The following is a 23,631-nucleotide window of genomic DNA, read 5'->3' on the forward strand; positions in this document are numbered from 1 at the left end:
GTAAAATGAACTGGAGAAGGAAATGGCAAACTACTCCAGTATATCAGCTAAGAAAACCCTAAATGGGGTCATGAAGATTCAGACACAACTGAAAAACAACATGCCTGTCAGAATCTCATCTATAAAATGAAAATGATAACAATGATTAAATGATAATTCATAACCTACAGTTATGAAGTTCAAATGAGATACTGAGTGTTAAGTTCTTTGCACACTTTAAATGCTACATAAATATGTTTTTATTATTATGTTGACCCATATCTACATTCTAGACAAACCACTACACTTACACGGCCAAACCCTGACTGGCTCGTTCCAAGCTGTGTACCTGTGTGACTCATTCTCTTTCTGAGTATCAAACTGACTCAAACTCAGTTCAAACTCACCTGCTACCAGAAATCTTTCATAATTCATACACATGTACTCACACACAAGTACCCCTGGTATTAAAAACTTCTCCACTTGGCACTTTTATACTTAGAATTATAAACCTGTTTTGCTGAAAGATTGCTTTGCAAATATATATGTTTTTCAGTAAATATGTTGATTGACAAAGGTACACAGACTTATGCACTAACTCATGTGAATCTCATATGCCAACACACCTAGTGAGCTTAATGGGAAAAAAAAAGAAACACAAACTACCTGTCTACAAACCTGTTCTTAAATGTCACTGGAATCATCTAACAATACTTGTCACTTTTCAGCCAATTGCTTTGGCAGATTGTCAGGGGTAATGAGTCAGATTTAAATAGAAATAAGGTGCATAAAGTTCTTGAAAACTTTAAAGTCCAAATAAATGTCAGCTATCATTGCTATTTTTATTGGTGTTACCTTGGTGTTCTTGTTTTTTTTTTATAAAATTCAAGAAAAAGTCACTATCTGGTTATTCTTTCATATTTAATACTCTGTGACCTCTTATGCTTCTTTGTAATGGAATAAGAGAATTGGGATGCAAGGTGATCAATCTTCTGTAGGCTCACTGAAACTACTTTGGGAATATTATTGCTATTAATAATCATCATTCTCATCTCATTCTCATCTTTTTCCATGTAATTTAGTTATAAATAACCATGGCGCAAGTTGCTATCCTGTTATTATTCTTTCATATTTAATGTTATGCAAATTATTGCACAGGTGAATACAGTAACTGCCCTTTATAGCTGGATGATGATGACGATGATGATGACAATGATGGTGATGATAATGGTGATGGTGATGGTGATGGTGATGGTGATGGTGATGGTCATGAGGATGGTGGTGATGATGGTGATAATGATGGTGATGGTGATGGTGATGGTGATGGAGATGGTGATGGTGATAATGCTAATCCAACAATGGCTGAGTTCCTTCCCTCACCAAAAAAAAAGAAAAAGAAAAACGCTTTGAGGTAAAGTGTTTCTACACCTATTTCACAGAAATACACCTAATACTCAGAAAGCTTAAGTGACTTGTTTGTTGTCTTAGAGTTAGTTTGTACCAAAGCTGGGATTTTAACCCAGGTTGCTTGATTCTAAGCCTGCCACTCTTTTTGTGCCAACAGAAATGAAGATATAGCCATAGTCTCCAACTATCAAATATAGGGAAATTTACTAAACTTTTCCCCCTCACCATTATAACATGGTAGAACCAAAAATTTCTAACTGTAAAGAGATGATCTAAAATCCCTTCTACCCTCACATTTTACCTGTGTCTACATGGAAAAATGTAGAATCAGAGAGTATATGAATTGGAAAGAACTTTAGAGACCATCTAGCCTTAACTCCCTGTTTTATAAATGAAGGCATCGAAGCCCAAGGGGTTGAAATGATATGCCCAAGATCACACAGCTAGGTAGTGGGTAGATTGGAACTGAAGTCATGCAGCTCTTAGTTGTTTTTTTCTAGTATATCACACTATATTTTCGGGACTCTATAGAAACTCCCTAAATAATTGAAGTTTGAAAGAAAAGACTTTTAAACATTGAATACTTTGGGGAGGAGGACAAAAAAAAGAAGGAAACATTTTCCAAATTATCCAAGTAACTGGCAAAACTTCCAACTTCACCCCAGACAGATCTATGACTGGATCTAGACAGAAGACAAGCTATATCAGAAGAAAAAGATACGTGCTCATTCCCTTCTCTAAAGGCTTAGCAAAAAGGAAAGATCCAGGGCAATAGAAAAGCTGAGGGAATATAATGAAGAAAATGTAAGACAAAGGAATGAGGCAAAGACATAATAATATACAAGGGAGAGGAAGAAGAGTTGGAAATTATATTAGATAAAAATAGTACCAAGAAAATCCTCCAGTGGAAATAGATGAGTAAATGCATCTCCTTTCCTTGGCAGAGGTGGGAAGCTATGAATGCAACTTCACATATTCAGTTAGATTTGGTCGACATGTTGTTTTGTTTTGCTAAACTGCTTTTGCCCCTTCTCTTTTTCACTTGCTGTTGCCTGTGATGGTTCCCTAACTAGGAAAGGGGAGGGGAATATGTTCAGAACTGCATGTTAAGTGATGTTAAAAAAATTAGTTTTAACTCCAGAGGAGTAAAATCCTTTTTCCCCCACCTATCACTATTTACAGGACTGTTTAGAAGAAGGAAAGATAATGGGGAGGGGGGGAGGGCAGAAAGAATTAGAGGAATATAACGAGTTATTAGATTTGAAAAAGAGGAAAAATGGCATTCCTCTGATGCTATAAGTCAAGAAAGTCACACTGAACTTATTCTTTTTTATTACCTAAATACAAATGTGTCTAAGATTTTTAATATAATTCCAGAAGAAGTATTATATTAGATAAAAATGAGTGAGAATGATGACATTTGAACTGCTCAAGGCACCTGTATAAACACACACACACACACACACACACACACACACACACACAAGAATACATATTTCCCAAAGCTGTTCTACTTAGTTTTCTTTTAATTGCATTATAAGGAAACCTGAATAAATTTGAATATTTGAGTATGAGGAAATCAGTAAAAGACTCCTAGGCTTTATCTATCAGTCCACCTACCTGTTCATGATTCTATCAAACAATAGTCACACACACACACACACACACACACACACACACATATGCAATCAAAATAATTTATTTTTTAAAGAAAATAATGAATTCAATGAAGTTTCTCCAAAAAAAGTGTAGCCATTTATTCCAGTGAATAGAAAAAAATAGTAATTCAAGGTAACTCATAGACTATGGCTAGTTTTGCTATTTGATGCTAGGAGGAAGAGGGTTGGGCATGGAAAATATATTCTGTTCTTTTTTAAATGTTAATAGAGAGAATGGGGAGAATGGGACCAATACTGACATTTCCACCCATCTCACAGAAGCTCATGCAGAAGAGATTCCTGAATACTAAAAAGGAAGAGAATAACTTATAGAAAAGAAACAGGATACATAATGCACACATGTGCAGCCACACACACACATACACACACACGCACACACACAAAGAACTGAAGAGAGATAACAAAGCAGAAAAGAAGAATGGAAATAAGTAGCATGGACAAAGGTCAAGAAGGAAAAGTACACAAGGACATTAGGAAGAAAAGATACCTTCAAAAGCTTGATTTTGTATACTAAGGAGAAGACAAGATAGAGATTTAAATAGGTGAATATTCAGCTTTGTAAGAGGTTCTGAGATATAATTTCTGTGATGGCACTGAGAAACAGGTTAAATTCAAGACTCAAGGGCTTATAGACAGGTGTCACATCAACCTTCTGGAAAGAGAACTGAGCTGTATCAAAATGCAAGGCAATGGCTCATCAAATAATTTGACTTCTCCCCCCCCCCCCACTGAATTTATTGTTCTTTTGCCGTCAGCCTGAGGGAATCACATTAAATCAAAATCAACAACCTATTATTGAGCCATGCTGTGTACTTAGCCATACACTAGGTTTTTTGGGAAACACAAAACTCAGATAAGAATGGCCCCTGTCTTCCTGAAGCTTATAGTTAAGTTGGAGGGCAGAGGTTCAGTATTGATGACTTCAATAGGCAATATTATATTCTAAGTCCACTGGAGAAGGCAAAACAAGGTTTGAGGATGGAATTTCTTACTAACCAAAGATATCAAGGAAGGCTTTGGCATTTGAGTTGGATTTCAAAGAATGGGCAGAGGTTCAGCAAGGGTAAGGGAAGCATTCCAGTTGTGAGGAATAACATGGACAAACTGAGTCTTTGATTCTTCCCATTTCTCTTTCAATATCCTTCTCCCATCTCCCATTGTTTCTCTCCATTGTCCCCCAAACACCCTCTATCATCATGCTGCTTTCTCATCGGCCAAAGTTACATAAAGTCCCTCAAGTTGCAAAATTATCTTTCTTCTTCATTTTACCTCTCTGAAAATGAGAGAGCAAATAAGGGACAGGGAAACCCTACCCACAGAACTGTTTTAGAGTTTCAGACAAAAGTATCTTATTAAAGTAATTCACAGACAGAAAGGAGTGCTAGGCTTAAACTCCTCAGCAATATTTGCCTTTATTCTCTAGTGCAGATGAACTTTTAAATACTGAATTGTGCTGTCACTGTGAGGAAAGATCATAGATTCAGAGCTTATGGTGACTTCTAAGGCTATCTATTTCAAATTCTTCATTTAATAAGTGAGGAAACTGAAGCCAAGGAGGGACAAAAAAACAGCCCTTTACTCAGTTGGACATCCTTTTGTGAACCCTTTCATCACCTTCTGCCACCTCCTCATCAGCTTCCTTTTTTTTTCTATTCCCTCTTCCTCAAGTTCTCAACACTGTTACTTGTAAGCCAACCACACACCACCAAAAATGCCATTTCACCACTTTCTGTGTGTGTCCTAGCTAATTATCAGTTAGCATGATTTTAGAGATACCCCAGGAGACAGGCCCAGCAAATAATAAGGGGCCACAGGGAGAAGGATGTGGGATTTCTTAGGGAGGATGAGACAAGAGACAGTCTCCTGGTTGTTGGTGGAGAGGGGTACCTGGTCCCTCCAGTCAGATGGGAGATTCAAGTACTGAGATGAGAGAAGCCACTTTCTACCTAGATCAGCTGAGTATCCTTGTTAGGGATGGTGGTATTAATGTTAATCTCTCTCTTTGATCTCCAGATTTCTAAGGCAGAAGCTATATGTACAGTGGTAAGACAGAAAGCTCAGTCGCTCAGATAGCCAAGGTTCAAATCTGCCTCCTACTGTTAAGAACCAATGGAAACTTAGGCCCTCAGAATCACTTTTACCCTATATAATGAGGGAGCTGGAATTGGAGGTTCCTTCCACCTCTAGATTTATGATTCAATCTGGTCTCCAGAAGAAGAGGATAGTGGCTGCCCCTAGAAAGCTGACAAAGCAAATTTGAGGACATAATCTCCTTCCTTTCTCCTCCTTATCTCTCATGCCCCAAAGGAGTCCCCCCCCCCCACACTCCTTATTAAAGAAGACAGGCAGTCTGGACATCTGGGTCACCATGGGGTACAAGAACTGAGGTTCTTAACCTAGGTGCCATAGACCAAATTTTAGAAGATCAGTAAACTTAGTTGAAGAAAAAATACCATCTTTATTTTTACTATTTCCTTATTAAAATTTAGCATTTCATTCAATTATCATTTAAAAAATATTCTGAGAAGGTGTTCATGGGCCTCATCAGACAGATATCCATGACCTCCAAAAAGGTTAAGATCCCCTGATCTAGAAAGTGGCTTCTTCCAAGCCTCAACTCAACAGCACCTCATGAAAGGAGGAGCCAAATGAGCCAATTGGACAGTGCCAGATGAGTGCCCATTTGATGAAGAATTTAATATAAAATGTATAGGTATAAAATAATGTATTAATTTGTAATTTATCAAGTTACAACATGAGAATAAATTTTATATGACTTTGAGCTCTATCATTGTGTTTTGTTTATCTTAGTAAAAATGAAATATGATCATTGAATATTGGTCTTGTCCCCCAATTGACCTTGGTCCTAATGTATTCTGTTGTCACTCAGAATCGTTTTCAGAATATATGCCACTTTTAACTCAGATTCTATACCATATCATTTTATAAACACAAAGGTTAAAAGGTGTATGGAATTAGGGGTGTTATGGGCATTGTGTTTTGAAAGAATAAAATTGGTTACTGGAATGGATTTCAAATGTCCTTTGTGATTATTTGGGGCAGTGTTGGGGAAGGATGGATAGGAATGTCCCAGAAGTTTTAGTGCAGTTTAACTATTAACCTGAAACCTGCACTAAGACTTTGGGATAGCCTGTATTATGAAGGTGATAGAAAAATATCCAAATGAAGTGCTTTGATAATTTTCCCAGAAAGACTCTCCAAACATAACCAGGAGGAGCAAACCAATAGCCAATAGGCAGTGATATCCCATTAAGACACAAGACATTTCACCCTGATGACAAGTAGGCAAACATTTCCATTTTAAGGAAAAGAATCTGGTTCATGGAGGATTAAAGTGATTCAACTCTGCAACTCAGTGGGAGAATCACAGGAATCAGAGCCAGAAGGAATTTTTTGCAGACCAGGAAATTGAAGTCCAGAATGGGGAGATAACTTGCCCTATGTCATTCAAGCAACTAGTTGAAGAATCAGCATCTGTAACCAGAATCTCTGGACTCCAAGTCCCAGTACTCTTTCCACTGTAGGGTACTATTCCAAGAGGAAACCATGTTTCTAACTTAGAGATATCAGAAGATCACAAGTGTAGAGCTGCAAGAGAATTTAGACACCTTCTAGACTAACATTTTATTTTACAGATAAGGAAATGAAGGCTCAGAGAGGCTAGTGACTTGTTAAAGATCACACATGGAAATTGAACCCATGTCCTTTTTCCTTATATCCTCTCTAATGACCAGACTACCTTTCAGGAGATAAAAGGACTTGAGTTGGCTGAGAGACTTTAGCTTCTGTCCCTTTTAAAACAGAAATGCTTTAAATTGCTTCCCCCTACCTTTGACAGTACCCATCACCATTGTTTCTCAGCCCCCATGGACCCAAGAATTGGTGACTTTGTGCCCTGCATCCAAGGTCATTTTTAGAGATATGCTAAAGAAGAAAAAAAAAAGGATAATCCTTTGGACAGAGTTTTACTGGGGCCTTAGTCAATAGCTACATGAGATTAGAAGAACTCCAGAATTATCTCAGAGCATCCATGAGAGCTATGTGAGTTGTAAATAGTTCAAGAACCATGTAAATAGTCAAATGAGATGATGCTGATCTGTAATTAGTCCTTGCATCTTATATTTCAGTCTGGGGAATCCAAAGCAGCACAACTTTTCTCTCTCTCATTCTGAATTACCCTATTCCATTCTCTCCCCCCACCCCCACCAATTATCTTTCACTACTGCAAACCCTAAATCATAGTAGCTGTAAGCCTCCAGCCAGTACTCTCGCTCCTGGATCAGAATGCCTCTCTCTAGCTACACCTTGGATTTATAAAGTCATTTCTAGAATAATTTAGAACATTCCCTATCTTTGCTAACAGAATACACCTGCCAAGGGAGAATGGGAACAAATCTTCAGTCTGTTGAAGTAAAAAGTAATCAAGTAAAAAAATCCCTAAGCACATTTTAATGAAAAATCTGGTTCAGAGCCAGTCTCCTTACCTACTTAATATGGATAAAATCATAGTTGTGTTTTTTCCCTCATCCACTGATTTTTTTAAAGAAATCAAAATTTGACCTCCCTCCTGTTATTTCTCAATCAGTTTTAGATGCAGATAGAGATTTAAACCCTCAATTTTGAATCAAATATAATTTTCTACAATAACACGTCTTTGAATTTTATGGTGACAGACATTTTTTGTATTAAAATGACTTCATTAAATTCATATTACAATACATGATTTTCATTCTTTACCCTCCTGCATCCTTGTAGTATGCATCCATTCATGGAAATTTCTCCACTGAGCTTCCAGGAGCCAGGACTCCAGCCATTTTAGACCACCCTGTCCAGTGTTGCTTTCCTGTTTCTCAGAGTTTTTTCTCTCTATGTGGTCATTATTTTTGGTTATACACTCTGAAGGTGAAGAATATGTGAGAAGTTTTTGGTTAAGATGGTATCAAACAGGGATTGTGTCTCTGTGATTAACTTGCAAACAACTACCACTCATTTAATGGTTCTCCACATCTAAGCTTGGAGAATGTGAGAACAATAATGAAAATAGACACCATGAATGGCAAAGCCTACATAAGTATTGAATATTCAAAAAATATTGTTGACTATCATGTAGAGATTCACAAAATGATCATACATGCAACTACATCCATGCTGATTAGCTGTTTTGATAAATAAGAGATTTTTATAGTAAAGGAATGAGCAACAAGAACAGGAGACCTCTACAATCATTCACAGACCTTTTTCACTCTGTAAATCTAACTTTTTTTAGCTCTAAGAAAGCTCATTTGAAATACATGTATAATCATATATTCAATCTCTGCAACATATGTATTGTACACAGAAACATATGACATATGTATACATGAACATGCATGACCTATATGTTTATCTGCATACACACATATGCATATATATTCTCAAAATATTTTAGGCAAATTCATTTATTTCCTCACTGCCTCAGTGTGCCTCAGTTCCTTTCAACAGTCTTAGGTCTAATATTTATTGATGCACACTAGATTCAGGGGTGGTGGTGGAGAGTTACAGTGACAAGGAAATTGGAATAAGGCTAGTTTACTTGATCTCAACATTTAAAAAAGCTTTTCAAGAGGATAAGAAACTCTTAAAAGTATATCAAAATGGAGAGAGAATCAATATTGGTGTCAGGAAGCCATGGGTTCAGTTGCTGCCTTGGACACATACTATGTATGATCCTGGGTAGGTCGCTTGACCTGATCAACCTGCCAGTGAAACTCTCTAAGACTGTAATTGTAGAATAGCTATCTGATTTGCCACGGTTTCCTCAGAGGAATGTGCTAGGGCATTAAAATCTCAGGTCAGTATGAAGAATTCAGAGAATGCCAATACCTGTTTCTAAAGGCAGTAGGGCATAATATATAGAGGCTGAATCTAGAGCCAGAGAACCTCTGTTTGAATCTTGGCTTTGTTCCTATTGCCTTGGGCAAGTCACTCAATCTCCCTGAAACTCCATTTGCTCATCTATAAGATGAGGGAGTTGGCCTAGGTGAGAACTCTAAGTTACCTTTCAGCTCTAAATTTATGATCCTAGAACCCTAGGCTTTAAAGCTTACAAAGAGTTTACCTTGTAGCAACTCTCTGAGGTAAATAATGAAAATATAACTGCTCATATTTTCCAGATGAGAAAGCAGATTTTTAAAGAGGTGATGTGACTTGACCATAGTATTAAAGCAATCATTCAGACTCAATTTTCTAACTCCATATCTAGTGCTTTTTCCACCCAGGTCTTTTGACTCCAAAGCTAGCCCTCTTTCTACCATATGCTATGTTGTATTGTACTGCACCATGCTGCCTCCTTCAAAAATACCTGTGGGTTTGCAAAAAGGTGACCTTTCATCACTCCCCAGGGAGGAGAAATAAAAGAAGCTCAGCTCACCAAATACTGGCATGAAGACTGTTACAAAGGCTGTCAGCAGACACATGGAATATATAGCATGAGAAAGAGGGGAAATGGAAGTTGGCACACAGAAAGAACTTAAACTGCCTGGCATTTAGATATGCTACTTTTAGCCCCCTGAAGTTATATACATTTATCATGACAGAAGCAAAGTTCTCAAGCAATCTCTATTAACATTCTTTTGCATGTTACTATAAGATAATTTTGTTGTTCTTTGAATTTGATTCTTCCTGTCCTGGAAACCAGTTATCCAGTTATATAGGGTAGAATCCTTTCCTAATATTATTCATCATTTCATGGATTCAGATATGCTTTAGGTGAAACTATGTCCTCTGAAACAATAAACACAGTGCCATTAAAAACATCGTAAGCCATAGTTAACTTACAAATAAGGTGTTAGTACTGCAGTCTAATACAAGTACTGAAAAGAGAATTCATTTTATTTCTGACAAAGCTGGGTTATTCTTTTGCTCCAAGTACAATAGGGGCATGCATTTCTGTAACTACATGAAGCATCACTATACACACTCACACATTCACATAGATAGAAAAGTTGACTTACCTAGTCTAGCAGATGCTATTCTTCCAGATCTCCAGAGCTTTTTTGTATCACTTGTGGGATTTTCAAAAATAATGCAAACATCTCATTGCTAGAAGTTACAATTACAGGAAACCTTGCAGAGAACCCAGGAGGGAAGAGGCAACAGTAAGAAGAAATACTGCATCATCTGAAAGGCGTAATGACACCCAGCTGATTGAAGTGCAATGACTATTACCCCAAAACTATCCTAAAGAGTCAGACATTTTGTGTGACATTCTTGTGTCACTGTGTCAATTGCATCATACTCATTCAGAAATATGATTGGAAATTAGCTCATTCAGAAAACATTATCCACATGAGGATGAAAATCAAGACCAAGAGGAATCATACATGATGAAAAATTTAACCTATAAATTAGTAGGACCTAGAAAGAAAATCTTCTGATTTGCCAACAGCGTTCACATTTAGGGAGAAAAAAAGAATTATCTTCAGTCAGGCGAAGCTTTTTCCTGTAAGAATGCATTGCCATCTTATCATTATTATTACTTGTCTTGTTAATAAAAAAAAATTACTGTAGCTTGGTTATTGTTTATTTGTGTGGGTGTGGTTTCAAAACTCCAAATACCCATCTTGGTTTCAATGGCTCCATTTCTGTGGGCGTCATTGAAAATGTGGGCAATATTCATGTTTTTGCCTGGTTCAGTTCTTTGACAGATGAAGATGGTGGAGATCTCTTGGGTTAGTCACTACTCATGCTATGCTAGTAAAGTACAACACACTGTTAAGTCATCTTTACTTCATTTTAGAGCCAACAATTCCAGCTGTTTTTTTTCATTTCTTTCCTCAATTGATGCAAAGTTTTTCATGTAATGGTTTTAATCAGGCAATATTAAAATTCACAGCTTTGAAATCAGGCATTCATTTCCAAATATAAACTCAAGAATTTGTAGTCACTGCAACACATTAACCTGTCTGTTTTAAGGAAACAATACATTACTGGTCCATTTGGCTGCCTTGTACACAAACCATCCATCCATCCTTTAGCCCATTTACTACTTTTAGAGAAAGGTTTTAACTCAATAAATAGGCTTTTCATTGAATCCCTCCAATGGAGGAATATATGTGCACGTATACATATGCATACATATGTGTGCATACATATATGCTATGTCTGTAACTTAAACATAGATGTGCCTCCAACTAAATTGTAGCAAGAATTTTAGAGTGTATCACTTAAAATTTTGCTTTTAAAAAGCATAATGTTTAATTCTTTGAACAAAAAAGTTCTTTCTTTACCTACCTCATCTCAATCTCATATTATTTTAAAGAAAGGAAACTTCATTCCATATTCTAGAAAAGTATATTGGTAGGGTAAGGTTTAACAGAGCCAGAGAGAATGTGCAAGGAGTGAGAAAGTGAATTGATGGATGGATGGTTAAATGAATATAAATGAACTGACACCTTTACAGGAAAATAACATTTCTTTTCTTTTTTTATTCTATAGATCAGTGGGTTTTGTATCTGTAATTCTTTCATATCAGCAAAGAGGAAATAAACTCTCATGTAAATCATTTTCCCCCCATCTGAAAGCATATTAAAACCATGCAGTTTTTTTTTCTTTTAAGCAGAGTCTTTTTTCCCTATTTGCTTATCAGTTCATCCACCATTACATTTTAAATGAAATTGCAAGACCCTCCTCCCTCCCCCAAATTCCAGCCTGATGTAGAAAAGTGGGAAGCAGACTTTTCCTGCTTTAGAATAGTGACCTAGATTCAATTACAGATAGACCCAGAAGAGAGAAATGACACCTCACAATTTTCTTAGAGGTCTTGAAAAATTAGAAATCCCAAAACAAAACCTAATAGAGAAGGGGATCTGTTTATTTTCCCATTATTCTGCCTTACCCTTTCTCTCCCTAAATTACATTTCTTTGGCCTAATTGTTCCTGATATACCATCACAATAGCTTTCCCAAGGGATTTTTGGAATCATAAAAACTCGATTTTCCAAGAAATTTCTCTCAGAGTTTTAGCTTTTGTGAGAGGGTGTATATCTCTTGTGTTACACACAGTCTAGATGAAACCAGCAGTCTGAATCCAGACAATATAAAATGTAACTGGAAAAAAAAAACATCTTTCATATTGTCACAGCAAAAATAATATATCAAACTAATTACATTATAAAAGCACCTATTACAATTATGATGTGGTCAAATAAAGCATTGAACAGGCAAGTATATTTTACTGTGTTTTCCCAATTACTCTGAAATATTTAATCAAAAGGAATAGGAAGAGGGGAGAATCCTCTGATACTTGCCTATTGACTTTTATCACTAAATTAAGCATATAAATGACCTGAAAGGATGGTTTGGTGTATTAAATTAAAAAGAAGAAGAAGACAATTATTCTCTCTTCTTTTCCCCTCCCTTTCTGATCTCAGCCTGAAAGGAGTCTCAGCGAGATAAGAAAGATGGGATTCTGTTCTGGTGCAGCTCTCTCGGCTGTCCTGCTTATATGAAAGCAACTAGGAAACACTTCCTAGCAGTCAACTGCCTTCTATGTACCATTTCCATTTTGTTGCTCAACTGATCAATCTCCCTCAACTTCAGCTCCCCTTTCCTTCTTTCCAACACCCCAAATCAGAGCTCGGATGCTTAGGACATTTTGGAACCCTACAAGTGAGGGAGAGGCAGGATTCAACTGGCGCTGATAAGCATATATTTAACCCTTTCTGGTAACATCGAGAAGAGACAGCTTACAAAGGGGCCACAGATGGGCTTGAATCTATGGCTTTTCGGAATCATAAAGCATTGACTGATGTGATGGTTGGATCGAACTGGGGAACTGTATACGATGCAGATTATAGCTGTTTCAACAGTATCGGGAAAAACAGGAATAGGGCAAAGGGGAACTAGAACACTGTCTCTGGGAGATTTTTATGTTGGAAGGGGCTTCTGGGTGGGTGCTTATGACTTCCAGAGGGAATTGGATCAGGGTAATTCCTAGTCCTTTCTGCTGAGTGCAAGAGCGGGGAATGTGAGTGGCCCCTCCCTTCCTCGGAAAAAGGTCTCCACTCCGCTGGCCAGTAAAGAAGTCAGCTAAGGACTCGTAGTACGGGAGCTGGTGGTTCCATTTCAAAGTGAAAATCTCCAAGCTTTGGGAACCGATATTCAAAAAAAATATATAATCTTCATATGCAGTTCAATGGAGGATCCTTATAATTTACAGCACTAGATAAGGCTAGAGGATGTAATAAAAAAAAAATTCTGAAGCAATTCTCCACCCCCTCTACTCGTATCTTCCCCCCTCCCCAACCCCAACCTCCTATATTGAATTGCACCTTGGGCAACGGTGCAGAATCCAGAATCTTAACTTCTCTCAACATATGTTTCTAGTAGATAAGTAAACAATCTGGACGTGAAATGAAAATTTTAATTAATGCAGTAATGCTATTACACCTCAAGTGTGCAAATCCCATTGACTTGCCCTGCGACAACGGTGGGGGGGGGGGGGGGGCGGAGGGAAAAAGCGGACAAGCAACCACCACAAATTCTAATCTGCGCTTGCTTTTCAGCCAGTCCCAATTGTTTTCATAGTTTGCTTCCTTTGAATTAATCTCATCTTATATTTCAATAATTACCAGCTACTCAACTCCCCTTTCTCATATACTCAAAGGCTGACTCCCTCTTCTTTTTTTTTCTTTCCTTCTCTCCCTTTTTCTTTTCTTTTCTTTTTTAAAATAAATAGTCTCTTTTTCAAGTAGACACCAACCTGGAATTAATTTCTAGGGACTGTTTTTTTTTCCCTCAAGTACAAATATGAAAGTTGCTGGACAGCGATAGCTGGAGACGTAGCACGTTCTTTCTTGTTTAGCCATTTAGATGTGGCATGTTCAGCAATAGCGAAGTATTTAGTTATTTGCCCTAATAAAATCATTTTTGAACAGGCTTAAATTCTCCTTTGATGTTTCCTAGCTCTGCCAGAAATGGGGGCAGGGGAGTGAAGGTGAGTCAAAATTAAGAACCAAGAGGGGCGGGCGGCTAAAGGAGAGGAAGACAGAGAATTGGGATACGGACAGAATAGGGGAGTTTTTAAGCATTTTTCTCTCGATCCGGCTCACAAAGAACGCACTTTCAGGTGTTTCAACAGAGACTTCTAATTCTTACTCCCACCTGGAGTCTCTTTTCAGACTCTCTTCTTCTTTAAAGGATCTGATTGATTTCTTTTTTCAGCACCTTTTACTTCTCCCCAATGTTTACCTCTCTTCCTCTCCAGCTTCCCGCTCCCACTGTCTTTGTCTATCTTTCTTTCTGTCACTTCCCCACCACCACCACCCTTGCCCCGTGTATTCGTCTCATCGGTCCTTTTATTGGGTTCATCTCCAGTCTTTCCTTCCAGTGTAGCTCTAACTCTTCTAAACGTCGTCTACAAAACCAATCGCCACACCCTTTTCTTATCACCCCCCCCCCACCTCCGGCCCAATCCCCAGTTTGTATCTTTAATAGTATCCTCCCTCCCCCATTGGCTATTTCCAGTTAGAAAAGGAGTTTGTCTATGATCGCCTTTCTCATCTCCAGGATATGAAAGTTTCTGAATTGACGTTAATCTGGCTGCTACCCAGACCCCACCTCTAAAGGTTCACAGGAGCCAATTTCACTTCGCTTTAAGAAGCGAAGGTTTTTTAAAAAACAAAACAAAACAAAACAACAAAAACAAAATTCTCTAATTTTTTGCTGCCTTCAGCTACGGGCATCGTTTTACACTTCTTACTTTCAAATTTACCCTAGTTACAACCCCGTGGCTTTGTTGTCTGGAAAGTAAAGAATAGAGTTGGAGCGGTAGATGGGAGGAGAAGGAGGGGTCGTGGAACGCAGAGGGGGGTGGAAAGAGACCTGGAGAAGCGACTATGGTGACAGTAACAGAGATAGCAAAGAGTCCAAATGGAGGTAAGACTGTATCCTTCTGGAACCGGGAAAAGTTCTGGGAAAAATCTTTTATGGAAGCTCGATCGGTATCTGTAGAGAGTTGGAAATACCTTTCCCTGGGCTACCTGTCCCCTCTACTCAGGCTGGAAAGGGAGGGAAAGTGGAGGAGAAGAGAAAATGGAAGGAAGATATTTCTCTTCTATTTATTCTTTTACCCTGGCTGGTAGCAGACACACTTACCTGCCCACAGGAACACTAGAACTTTGACGTTGTATCTACTAACCAACCAGATGGCCGAATCTCTACACATCTGGGTAATGTCAACTCCAAAGTGGAACTCACCCCCGCTTTCGAAGGAAGGGGTGATTTAAGGATTTGCTTCTAGTTTTTTTTTTTCAAATATTAAATATTTTGAAGACAAGGAGAAGGTTGTTTCTGATCACAAGCTGCTTTGGAGTTGGTGATTTATTTACTTATTTTTCCAAAAGATCAGCTAAGGACAGGGAAAAGACGAATCCCAAACCGGGAAAAGCAAAATCGCTATTTATCTGAAGTATCAAAAGGTCTCTAATGACAATATGCCACCTACAGAAAAAAGCCCTTAATATATGTCGATTTCTCTCGGAGGAGCTGGACCTTATCATCAGTAACACAACTTCGAGAACATTCAAACACTTTCTTTTAAACAAAATTGATAAAGCCATGTGATCTTTTTAAAGAATCTCTCTCTCTCTCTCTCTCTCTCTCTCTCTCTCTCTCTCTCCCTCTCTCTCAGCAAATAGTGAGATTGGAGTTTTTAAATTCTCAGGAATTACTTGGTATTCACATTCCACTTAGTAGAAATTCTTTGACCAAAGGGAACAAGAGTGACAAGATTGAAAAGTGAACTATGAGAAGAGACTACATTTTCCTAATTCTATTTCTATTTCCATAGCTGGTAGGCAAAAGCGGAAAGAATGATTTCACCGTTTGCCCCACCAAAGAAAGGTCCTTACATCCAATGAATTCCTTCTCCAGTATTCCTACACAAGTTATCAGAGTAGAAAGACCAGTAGGGACCCATATCCCACAGTCAGAGACTGTAGAATAGGTGGAATAGAGAGATAGCCAAAATGGTGTCATTTGAAGAGGAGGCCTCCCTGCCTTCAGATATTGCCTTCATCAGGCCTGAAATACTTCACTTCATCACAATTTCAACAATTACTGTTTCATTTGTCTTAAATAGGCATCTCTAGTAAAATGAAAATTACCCTATGGTTAAGTCACAACTAGTCCCTCACACCTTAGTGTGAATTATTCTAAACAGATTTTTTGACTCCCTCAAGACAACTGAGATCGAAGAAACTGAGCTAATGAGACGATGAGAGACTGGGCTAGACGCAAGGAAAATACTTGAAGTGTGGAATACCAAAAGAGAAGGCAGTTGTGAGAGAAGAGTTGCAGAGTTAGACCACCTGAAGGTCCTGGGCTACTGGGAGTGCAGGAGCAGGACAGAGGAGGTGAGAGGGAGCCAGAGTCAAAGTTCGACAACTTTTCAATTTCCTGTGAAGTCTATGAATAGTACAAACAGAAGCTCCCCTCCCGCCTCTTCCCCGCTTCCCAAGCTCCAAGGCACTGAGCGAATGGGAGAGAGGAACCACTCTTCATTCAACTTCACTGCACTCTTTTCCGGCTAGTAAGAAAAGAAAGACCGTGTGACCTCTCGACTTTTCTATTTTTGCAAATTCTTGGTGAAAGGGGGTCCTGGATGATCGTTAAGCCAAGCGTCAGGCTGCCTAGAAGTCTGTGCTCTCAAGCAGCAAGCCACAGAGAGACAGGATGCTCAAAGCCTTTCGTTCTACAGGAATAACCCAAAATTGTAGTCGTGCAAATAAGAACCCTTTCCTCTCAGCCTTTTACGTAGTCTCACCATGGGGAGAAGAGATGGAGACTTCACTGGACCTGGCCTGGGCACGCGCCAGTGTTCACGCAAACCCATATCCCACAAGTTGCTACTTTCGTGCTGGAGAAAGCTAATAGGTGGAAGGCAACTCTTTTCTGCGATATGGTCTCTGAAAGCGCCAGATTCCAGACTGCAGGCGGAGTGTTGGATATCCCTACAGGCATTGTTTAATGATTTTATTGAAAAGAAGAGACAGTTGTGAGAAAACAGGTTTGACAGGGAGCCGCGTCTCCCCCCCTCTCGAGGGAATTTCTTTTTTCTCTGTTTCTGACATCAAAGTCAGTAATCGGTTCATTTCAATGTCATGATGATTATTTAATGTATTTATCTGTGCTGAGTAACTTGCTCCCCGCACTGGCGGGAGGGCGGACGGGCGGGGGACTCTTCCAGGAAAAGCAAAGGCTGAAATTCCTTAAAAGGTAAACGAAGGTAAACGAAGCTATAGTAAGAACAGGTTAAAGGAAGAGGCTGTAAATAAACACTGTAGAAAAGAAGAAAAGGAAGAAGGGGGTGGGAATACAAGAAAATACGATTTGGTCATAAGCTCTGTGCACTTAACTCTCCATACAGACTATTGTTGAATATAAAGAAAAGAAAAACTCCATTCTCAACCTACACTCCTACACACACACACACACACACACACACACACACACACACACACACACACACACACACAACTTTGGAACCATTTTGGCCATAGCATCCGGCGGAGTGAGAAGAGTTTGGGGGCCCTCGGAGTGTCTCTGCTCCTCCTAGAGCCACCACTAAACTACAACTCTATTGGCTCTGGTCAGATACTAACCACTGGATCATGGAATCTTTCCCTGAAAGAATATTCTCCTCCCAGTTTAGGGCAGGCACTAAGTTCCCTCGAAGCTAATGCCTCCTGTGTACCACCGTCTTGTAGGTACCGGTGGGTGCCTCCCTCCTGAACCTCAGTCCTTCTCTCCTGCAGGGTCTTCTCTGAGCCCGCTTTTCAATCGAGCTCTTCTTGAAGACCGACCCCTGTAAACCTAATCTAGGAAGATGTTAAGGGACACTGAGCTATGCAGAAGATCAGAGAGACTGACAGCTACTGTCAGTTGGGGTTAAATCAGAGACCACACTATCTCACCTAAGGTTTCCACTTGCAGGCATACCTCGGTTTTCGAATTAGAGGAGGAGACTTTCCCAGAGTGTCCCAAGTCTCCCTCCCTGATTGCAGCCTCAGTCAAGCCAGTCTCTAATTGTCTTGATTTGTAAGAGGGTTTTTGTGATGCTAAATAAGCGTGGTTCAGCCATTCTACCATCCCCTTTCAAACCTCCCCCCCTTACTCGGCCCTTTGTTTACCCTAGCCTGATCTCTCTTTTATTTATCTATCTATTATTTATACGCTTCCCCTCCTATTCAGGGCCCGTGTATGTTAATTGTGTTATACCATTTAATCCTAACATTGGTCTCAAAAGAGCACTTAATGAGAAAAGCATATCCAACACGGATCACTCTGCTATTCAGCTCAGCCAGATGGACAACTGCTAACTTTTTTTTTAAATGAAAATCCCCTTTTAACAAAGGGGTTCCGATGAATAGGCTTCAAATAGTACCTCAAACATTGCTAATTGTTTTTAGGACAATATGCTAATCCACTATTTTTGGCTTCAAATTCTGTTTATAATTTCTCCCTCCCCAATCCACCTCCAGGTACCTAACCCCATGGAAACACACACATAACAATAACAACAGTAACACAAAGAAAAGAAACCTAAACAACCAGTCCCGCCCCCTCCCCCCCCAGCACACACATACATACAACCACTTTCTGCCTTCTCTCTTGGCTTTTCTAGACTAAATGCAATGCAAAAGACAGGGGGGGGGGGAAGGAGGGGGAGAAGAGTGATAATGTTACCTCAGCCAAGAATGATGGAAAAGGCTGTGGGGTTGTGTAGGGAACAAGAGGAGTTTCAAATTCCTATTTAAATAGATAGCATGGTTGGGGTGTGAAGCCATTCTTTCCTTCAAATTCTGCCAGAAAACATAGTCACCTTGGGGTAAGGCCTCAAGGGAAAATAAACAGACAAACAAACAAACAAAAAAAAAAAACAACAAAAAGAATAGAAGCATTTGCTCAGAAACTATTTCAATCTCTCTCTCTCTCTCTCTCTCTCTCTCTCTCTCTCTCTCTCTCTCTCTCCCTCCCTCCCACCATCCTTCCTTTCCTCCCTCCATCCTTTCCTCCCTCCATCCTTTCCTTCCTTCCTTTCTTCTTTCCTTCCCTCCTTCCTACCTTCCTTCCCATCTTTCCTTTTTCCACTCAGGCTTGGACCTGAGACATAACTTCTTAGGACTACTTGTCCCCTAAAGGACATGCCACATGATTCTTTAAAGACAAGCATTAGACCTTTGGTGGGGTTCACCAGACTTTTTACTCAAGTGCTCAAGTCAAGTGAAAAGTCCAAGGAAGAAGAGCCATGGTGGAATTTTCAAACAGTACAGAAAGTTCTTTAATCCTTTTCTTTTGCCATACACATTAAACTTAAATCCTACTGCCATTGAAAAGGTGTTAGGACTATTTTCCCCCCAGAACAATTTATTCTTCTACATTTGCCAGTGATTTATTGCGGTGACCAATTTTGGGCTTTGGTTTTAAAAAATATACAGACCCCTTGATCAAAGATTTAAAACAGCCTTTAGAGAATGCCCATCCCCAGATGCAGACAGGGAAGGGCAGAGATCTTTCTTTACCCTGACCATGAGAGAAAAGACAATTCCAAATGTGTAGGGAATCTCTATTAGAAAAGAAAGAAAGAAAAAACCAACAATGTTTAGTATCTGTTACCTTTCTTTCCACTGAGTATATTGACATAGGAATACACTTTCCATATACAGACATATACATACAGACAGATAACTCTAAGATGCTATCATGGCCTTGATCATCCCTCAGTCTAAATCTACTTAGTCTCTGAATTTTAGACTCTATGATTGGGAGAGAGGCAGGGAGGGTTTGGGCGAACACTACATCTCAGACTGTATGAACACCACAGGTTACTTTTTGAGGACAGATTGTCTTTATTCAAAACGTCTTTGTTCAACAAATGAACAGAGTAACGAGGTAAAATCCTTCTGGGTACATTTTCTTTTCCAAGACATCGTCAAAAACATATTTCAATGACCACTTAGGATTTTTTTTTTGCTTTTAAAAAAATCTTTATGATTCTACATCCTGACTTCATAACCCAACAGTTCTGTCTAAAGTAAACTTAGGTCTAGCTGCACTGGTTCACACAAATTTAAAGACTATGTGGGTTCTTTTAATTTTCATTTAAAGAAGCAAACACTATCATATCATGATTTGAAATAGAAATATTTCCCTCTTGTGTAGTTTTAAACTTTTAAGCGGTTTAAAATGCTGACATGGAAAGCAAATGGCGCCTAGTCCTGTCTGATGGCAAACACAGATATGACACAGCTAATTCTGTCTTCAGTGTGCAAAAGAAAAAAAAATATATGTATATTTCTCTATATATAATACCAGGGCCTGGAAGATTAAAGTCCAAAGCACATCCGAGAATATAGAACAGAACATAAATAAAAGCGAAACTGCCTACTCTTTTGTCCAAAGGGGGTCCAGTCAAAGGTTTGTTTTTGTTTGTTTGGGGGGTGGACGGGTTGCGTGGTTGTCAAAACACTTTCAAGTTTCTGGCACCTGTCTGAGCCTTGAATCCTGGGAGGACTCCCTCCCCCTCCTTCCCCTTCCTCCTTCCACCCTCAGGCGAAGAAAGGAAAAGTTGCAAGGGGGGCCGGCAGGGGTTGGGATCCGCCAAATTTCTGTGGTTACAGAGAAGTCCTCGCCCTTGGAACAGGGTGGAGTGGGCGCCAGTGGCTCAGGTGGGCTGGAAGGGCAAGGGAGCACAGCGCGGATAATAACACATGCAACCCCCAGCCACCCCGCCCCTGCCCCCGCATCCCAAAATGGTCCGACTGCTTTCGGCAGGGCTAGGTCCGGGGAGGGGAGCGAAGATGGGAGCAGGGTGGGGATCAAAGGGGTTACATGGCCGTCGCGTGGGCTGAAGAATAAGGGTCTATTCCAGTCTTGGTCATGCCGGGGAAGAGAATGTAGGCAACTGGGGGCTGCAAACTGGACGCCGACCAGGCAGTACAGTTACAGGGCACCACATAGCCCGGGTTGGTAGGGGATGGGTGGGTATGGGTGTGCTGGCTGGGGCAGCTGAGACTGCCGAAAGCCCCATTTTGGTAGCCCAAGGTGGACGCGTAGGGCAGCGTGCTGGTCGCCAAGGTGTGAGGGACCTCAGTCATCTTCTGGATGGCGCTGGAACTAAACTGACTGGGGTCCAGGAGGGAGTAAGGTGCCGAGGTGGGGGGCAGGAACGCCCTGGCTTTCTCGGGAGAGCCGAGGAGACTGTCCGTGGTCCCCACGGGCAGGCCGGCTGCCTTGAGGGGATCAGTTTCTCCGAGGTAAGGTAAAGGGAAGACGTACCTGTCCTTCTTGAGCAGGTTCTTGGGCTTACGTCGCGGCCGATACTTGTAGTCCGGGTGTTCCTTCATGTGCTGGGCGCGAAGCCTCTTGGCCTCATCGATGTAGGGGCGCTTCTCTGCTTCGGAGAGCAGTTTCCACTCGGCCCCTAGACGTTTGCTGATCTCTGAGTTGTGCATCTTAGGGTTCTCCTGGGCCATCTTCCTTCTTTGGCCCCGGGACCATACCATGAAAGCATTCATGGGTCTCTTGATATGGTCGGTGGGCTTGGACATGGTCCCGTAGGCTGGGGGAAAGGGGGAATAGCAGTTTCTTCAGTGTTAAGAGATCGAGTCTCTCAGTCTCTCTCTCTTCTCTGCCACTTCCTCTCTCTCCTCTCTCCTATCTCCCTCTTGCTTTCTTGAGTGGAGGGGGGGGGGTCAAAGGAAGCCCCCAAATATGCTCCCCCCAAATGCTCAGCTAATCATACCAGTTCTTCAGCAAATCCAGTCCTTTCAGAAGCGTCCTTCTCTGGGGGGTAGGGATGGGGGCTGGGTGGGGGTAGAAGAGGGAGGAGAATGTAAACAGAGCGTGAAGAGAGGGATGAGTGGGGAAAAGCAAAAAAAGATCCAGAAGTATTTGAAGTCTCAGTGATTAAGCTTTCAAGTATTTGTATATCTGAGCCTGAGGAAGCTCCCCTTCTCTTCTTTCTCTTTTCTTTTTCTTTTTTTTCTCCCTTTCTTTTCCTGGAGATGTCTAGCCTTGCAAAGCACCTGGCTGAGAATGAGGGAAGTCTGATGAATGTGAGCCAAAAGCGGTGAAGTTCAAAGGCGAGGTTGCTTGGGACTGCACGCAATCTGACATAATCGTGGGGCGTTGACTCCCTAACCTGAACGCCCAATCAGCATGAGAGAGGCAGAGGGAGAATACCTTAAAAGAAAGAAAATAGGAGGAAAGAGAGAGAGAGGCAGAAGGAGGGAGGGGAATGAGGGTGGGAGAGAGGCAAGAGAGACAGGGAGAGAGAGAGAGGGAGGGAGGGAGGGAGGGAGGGAGAGAGAGAGAGAGAGAGAGAGAGAGAGAGAGAGAGAGAGAGAGAGAGAGAGAGAGAGAGAGAGAATTAAGTATAGAGGATTAAAGGGAAGACTTGTGTTAGACATTGCACTATTGCACTATTAGCAGCAAATAAAACCCTTCACGCCTCCTCTCTTTATTTCCAGGGTGTAGGGAATAAATAGGACTTAAAATACAAAGAATAAGAGGGTGGGACTCGAGGGAGAGCGGTGGGAGAAGGTTAGTGTATGTTTATAAATAGGGCAGCATTTGAAACAAGGACAGCATTCCATTCACCCCCACTTGTCAAAGACCCCTTCAAAGTAAAAATGGGGGTAAGATTTGAAATCAACTTTTTTTCAGCCACTCAACCTTCCCTCCTCTCCTCCCACCCTGCAATCCCCTTCCCCCGACCCAGTTCCTTTCTATTCTCCCCTCACTCTCCTGAGGTCCCTACCCCACCCCACCCCCTACCAGACCAGTAGGAACATAGCAGGTGAAAAGGTGGCAAGGTGGCCCATGTCGCAAAGCTGGGGCATGGGAGACTTCGTTTGCACACACACCTGGTGGGCCATCAAAAACCATAATCAGTGTAAAAAGCTTTAAAAAAAAAAAGCAAGCCCTGGAGCTATGACAATTTGCTAAAGATGAAAACAATCTGTTATTAACGGAGGGAGGAAGGTTTGCCTTTCCAACACCAGTTTTTTCCAGCTTGAGTATAAAAAAATCTAGTTTCCCCTCTGCACCCCTTCTAAATTGGAACAGAATAATGAAACCCAACACTGCCCTTTGATTAATTTGATGGGGTTTAAGCCAGCGACGGAGAGCCTTTTACCTTCATAATCTTTCCTGAGCAATAGTACTTTGTACTTGGCTTTTATGCCACACAGCCCTTCATAAGGTTGCGCACCTACTGTCAGGAGTCTTTGAACCAAAGGGTGACTGTTATTATTATTATTATTTTCAATAGATGGTAATTCTCTGGGTAAAGAGCACTAAATAACCCCGAAGAATCAACCTGCCCGCCTGTTTCCTTTGAATAATTGCCTGCCTAATGTGAAATGCCCTTGGGGAAAATATTTATTAAATGGAAACAATTGTCTTGGGTCCGGTGGGACCTCAGTTGGTTAAGGGTTTACTGGCTTTTTGCATCAGGCTGCTCAAAAAGAGATTGGTCCTTCGCTTCTCATACTTTGGAATGC

The 23,631-nt window shown here is 40.5% G+C and overlaps 1 protein-coding gene across 1 annotated transcript; it reads right to left on the reverse strand.

The window, feature by feature from the left end:
- Positions 1-19,965: 19,965 nt before the first annotated feature.
- SOX14 (SRY-box transcription factor 14) lies at positions 19,966-22,158 on the reverse strand. Its single transcript, XM_036747876.1, has one exon. It carries the CDS (start codon positions 21,673-21,675, stop codon positions 20,953-20,955), a length of 723 nt encoding a protein of 240 aa, XP_036603771.1. The 5' UTR covers positions 21,676-22,158; the 3' UTR covers positions 19,966-20,952.
- Positions 22,159-23,631: the final 1,473 nt, after the last annotated feature.

Source organism: Trichosurus vulpecula, chromosome 2, assembly GCF_011100635.1.
Source record: "Trichosurus vulpecula isolate mTriVul1 chromosome 2, mTriVul1.pri, whole genome shotgun sequence".
NCBI classification, from domain to species: domain Eukaryota; kingdom Metazoa; phylum Chordata; class Mammalia; order Diprotodontia; family Phalangeridae; genus Trichosurus; species Trichosurus vulpecula.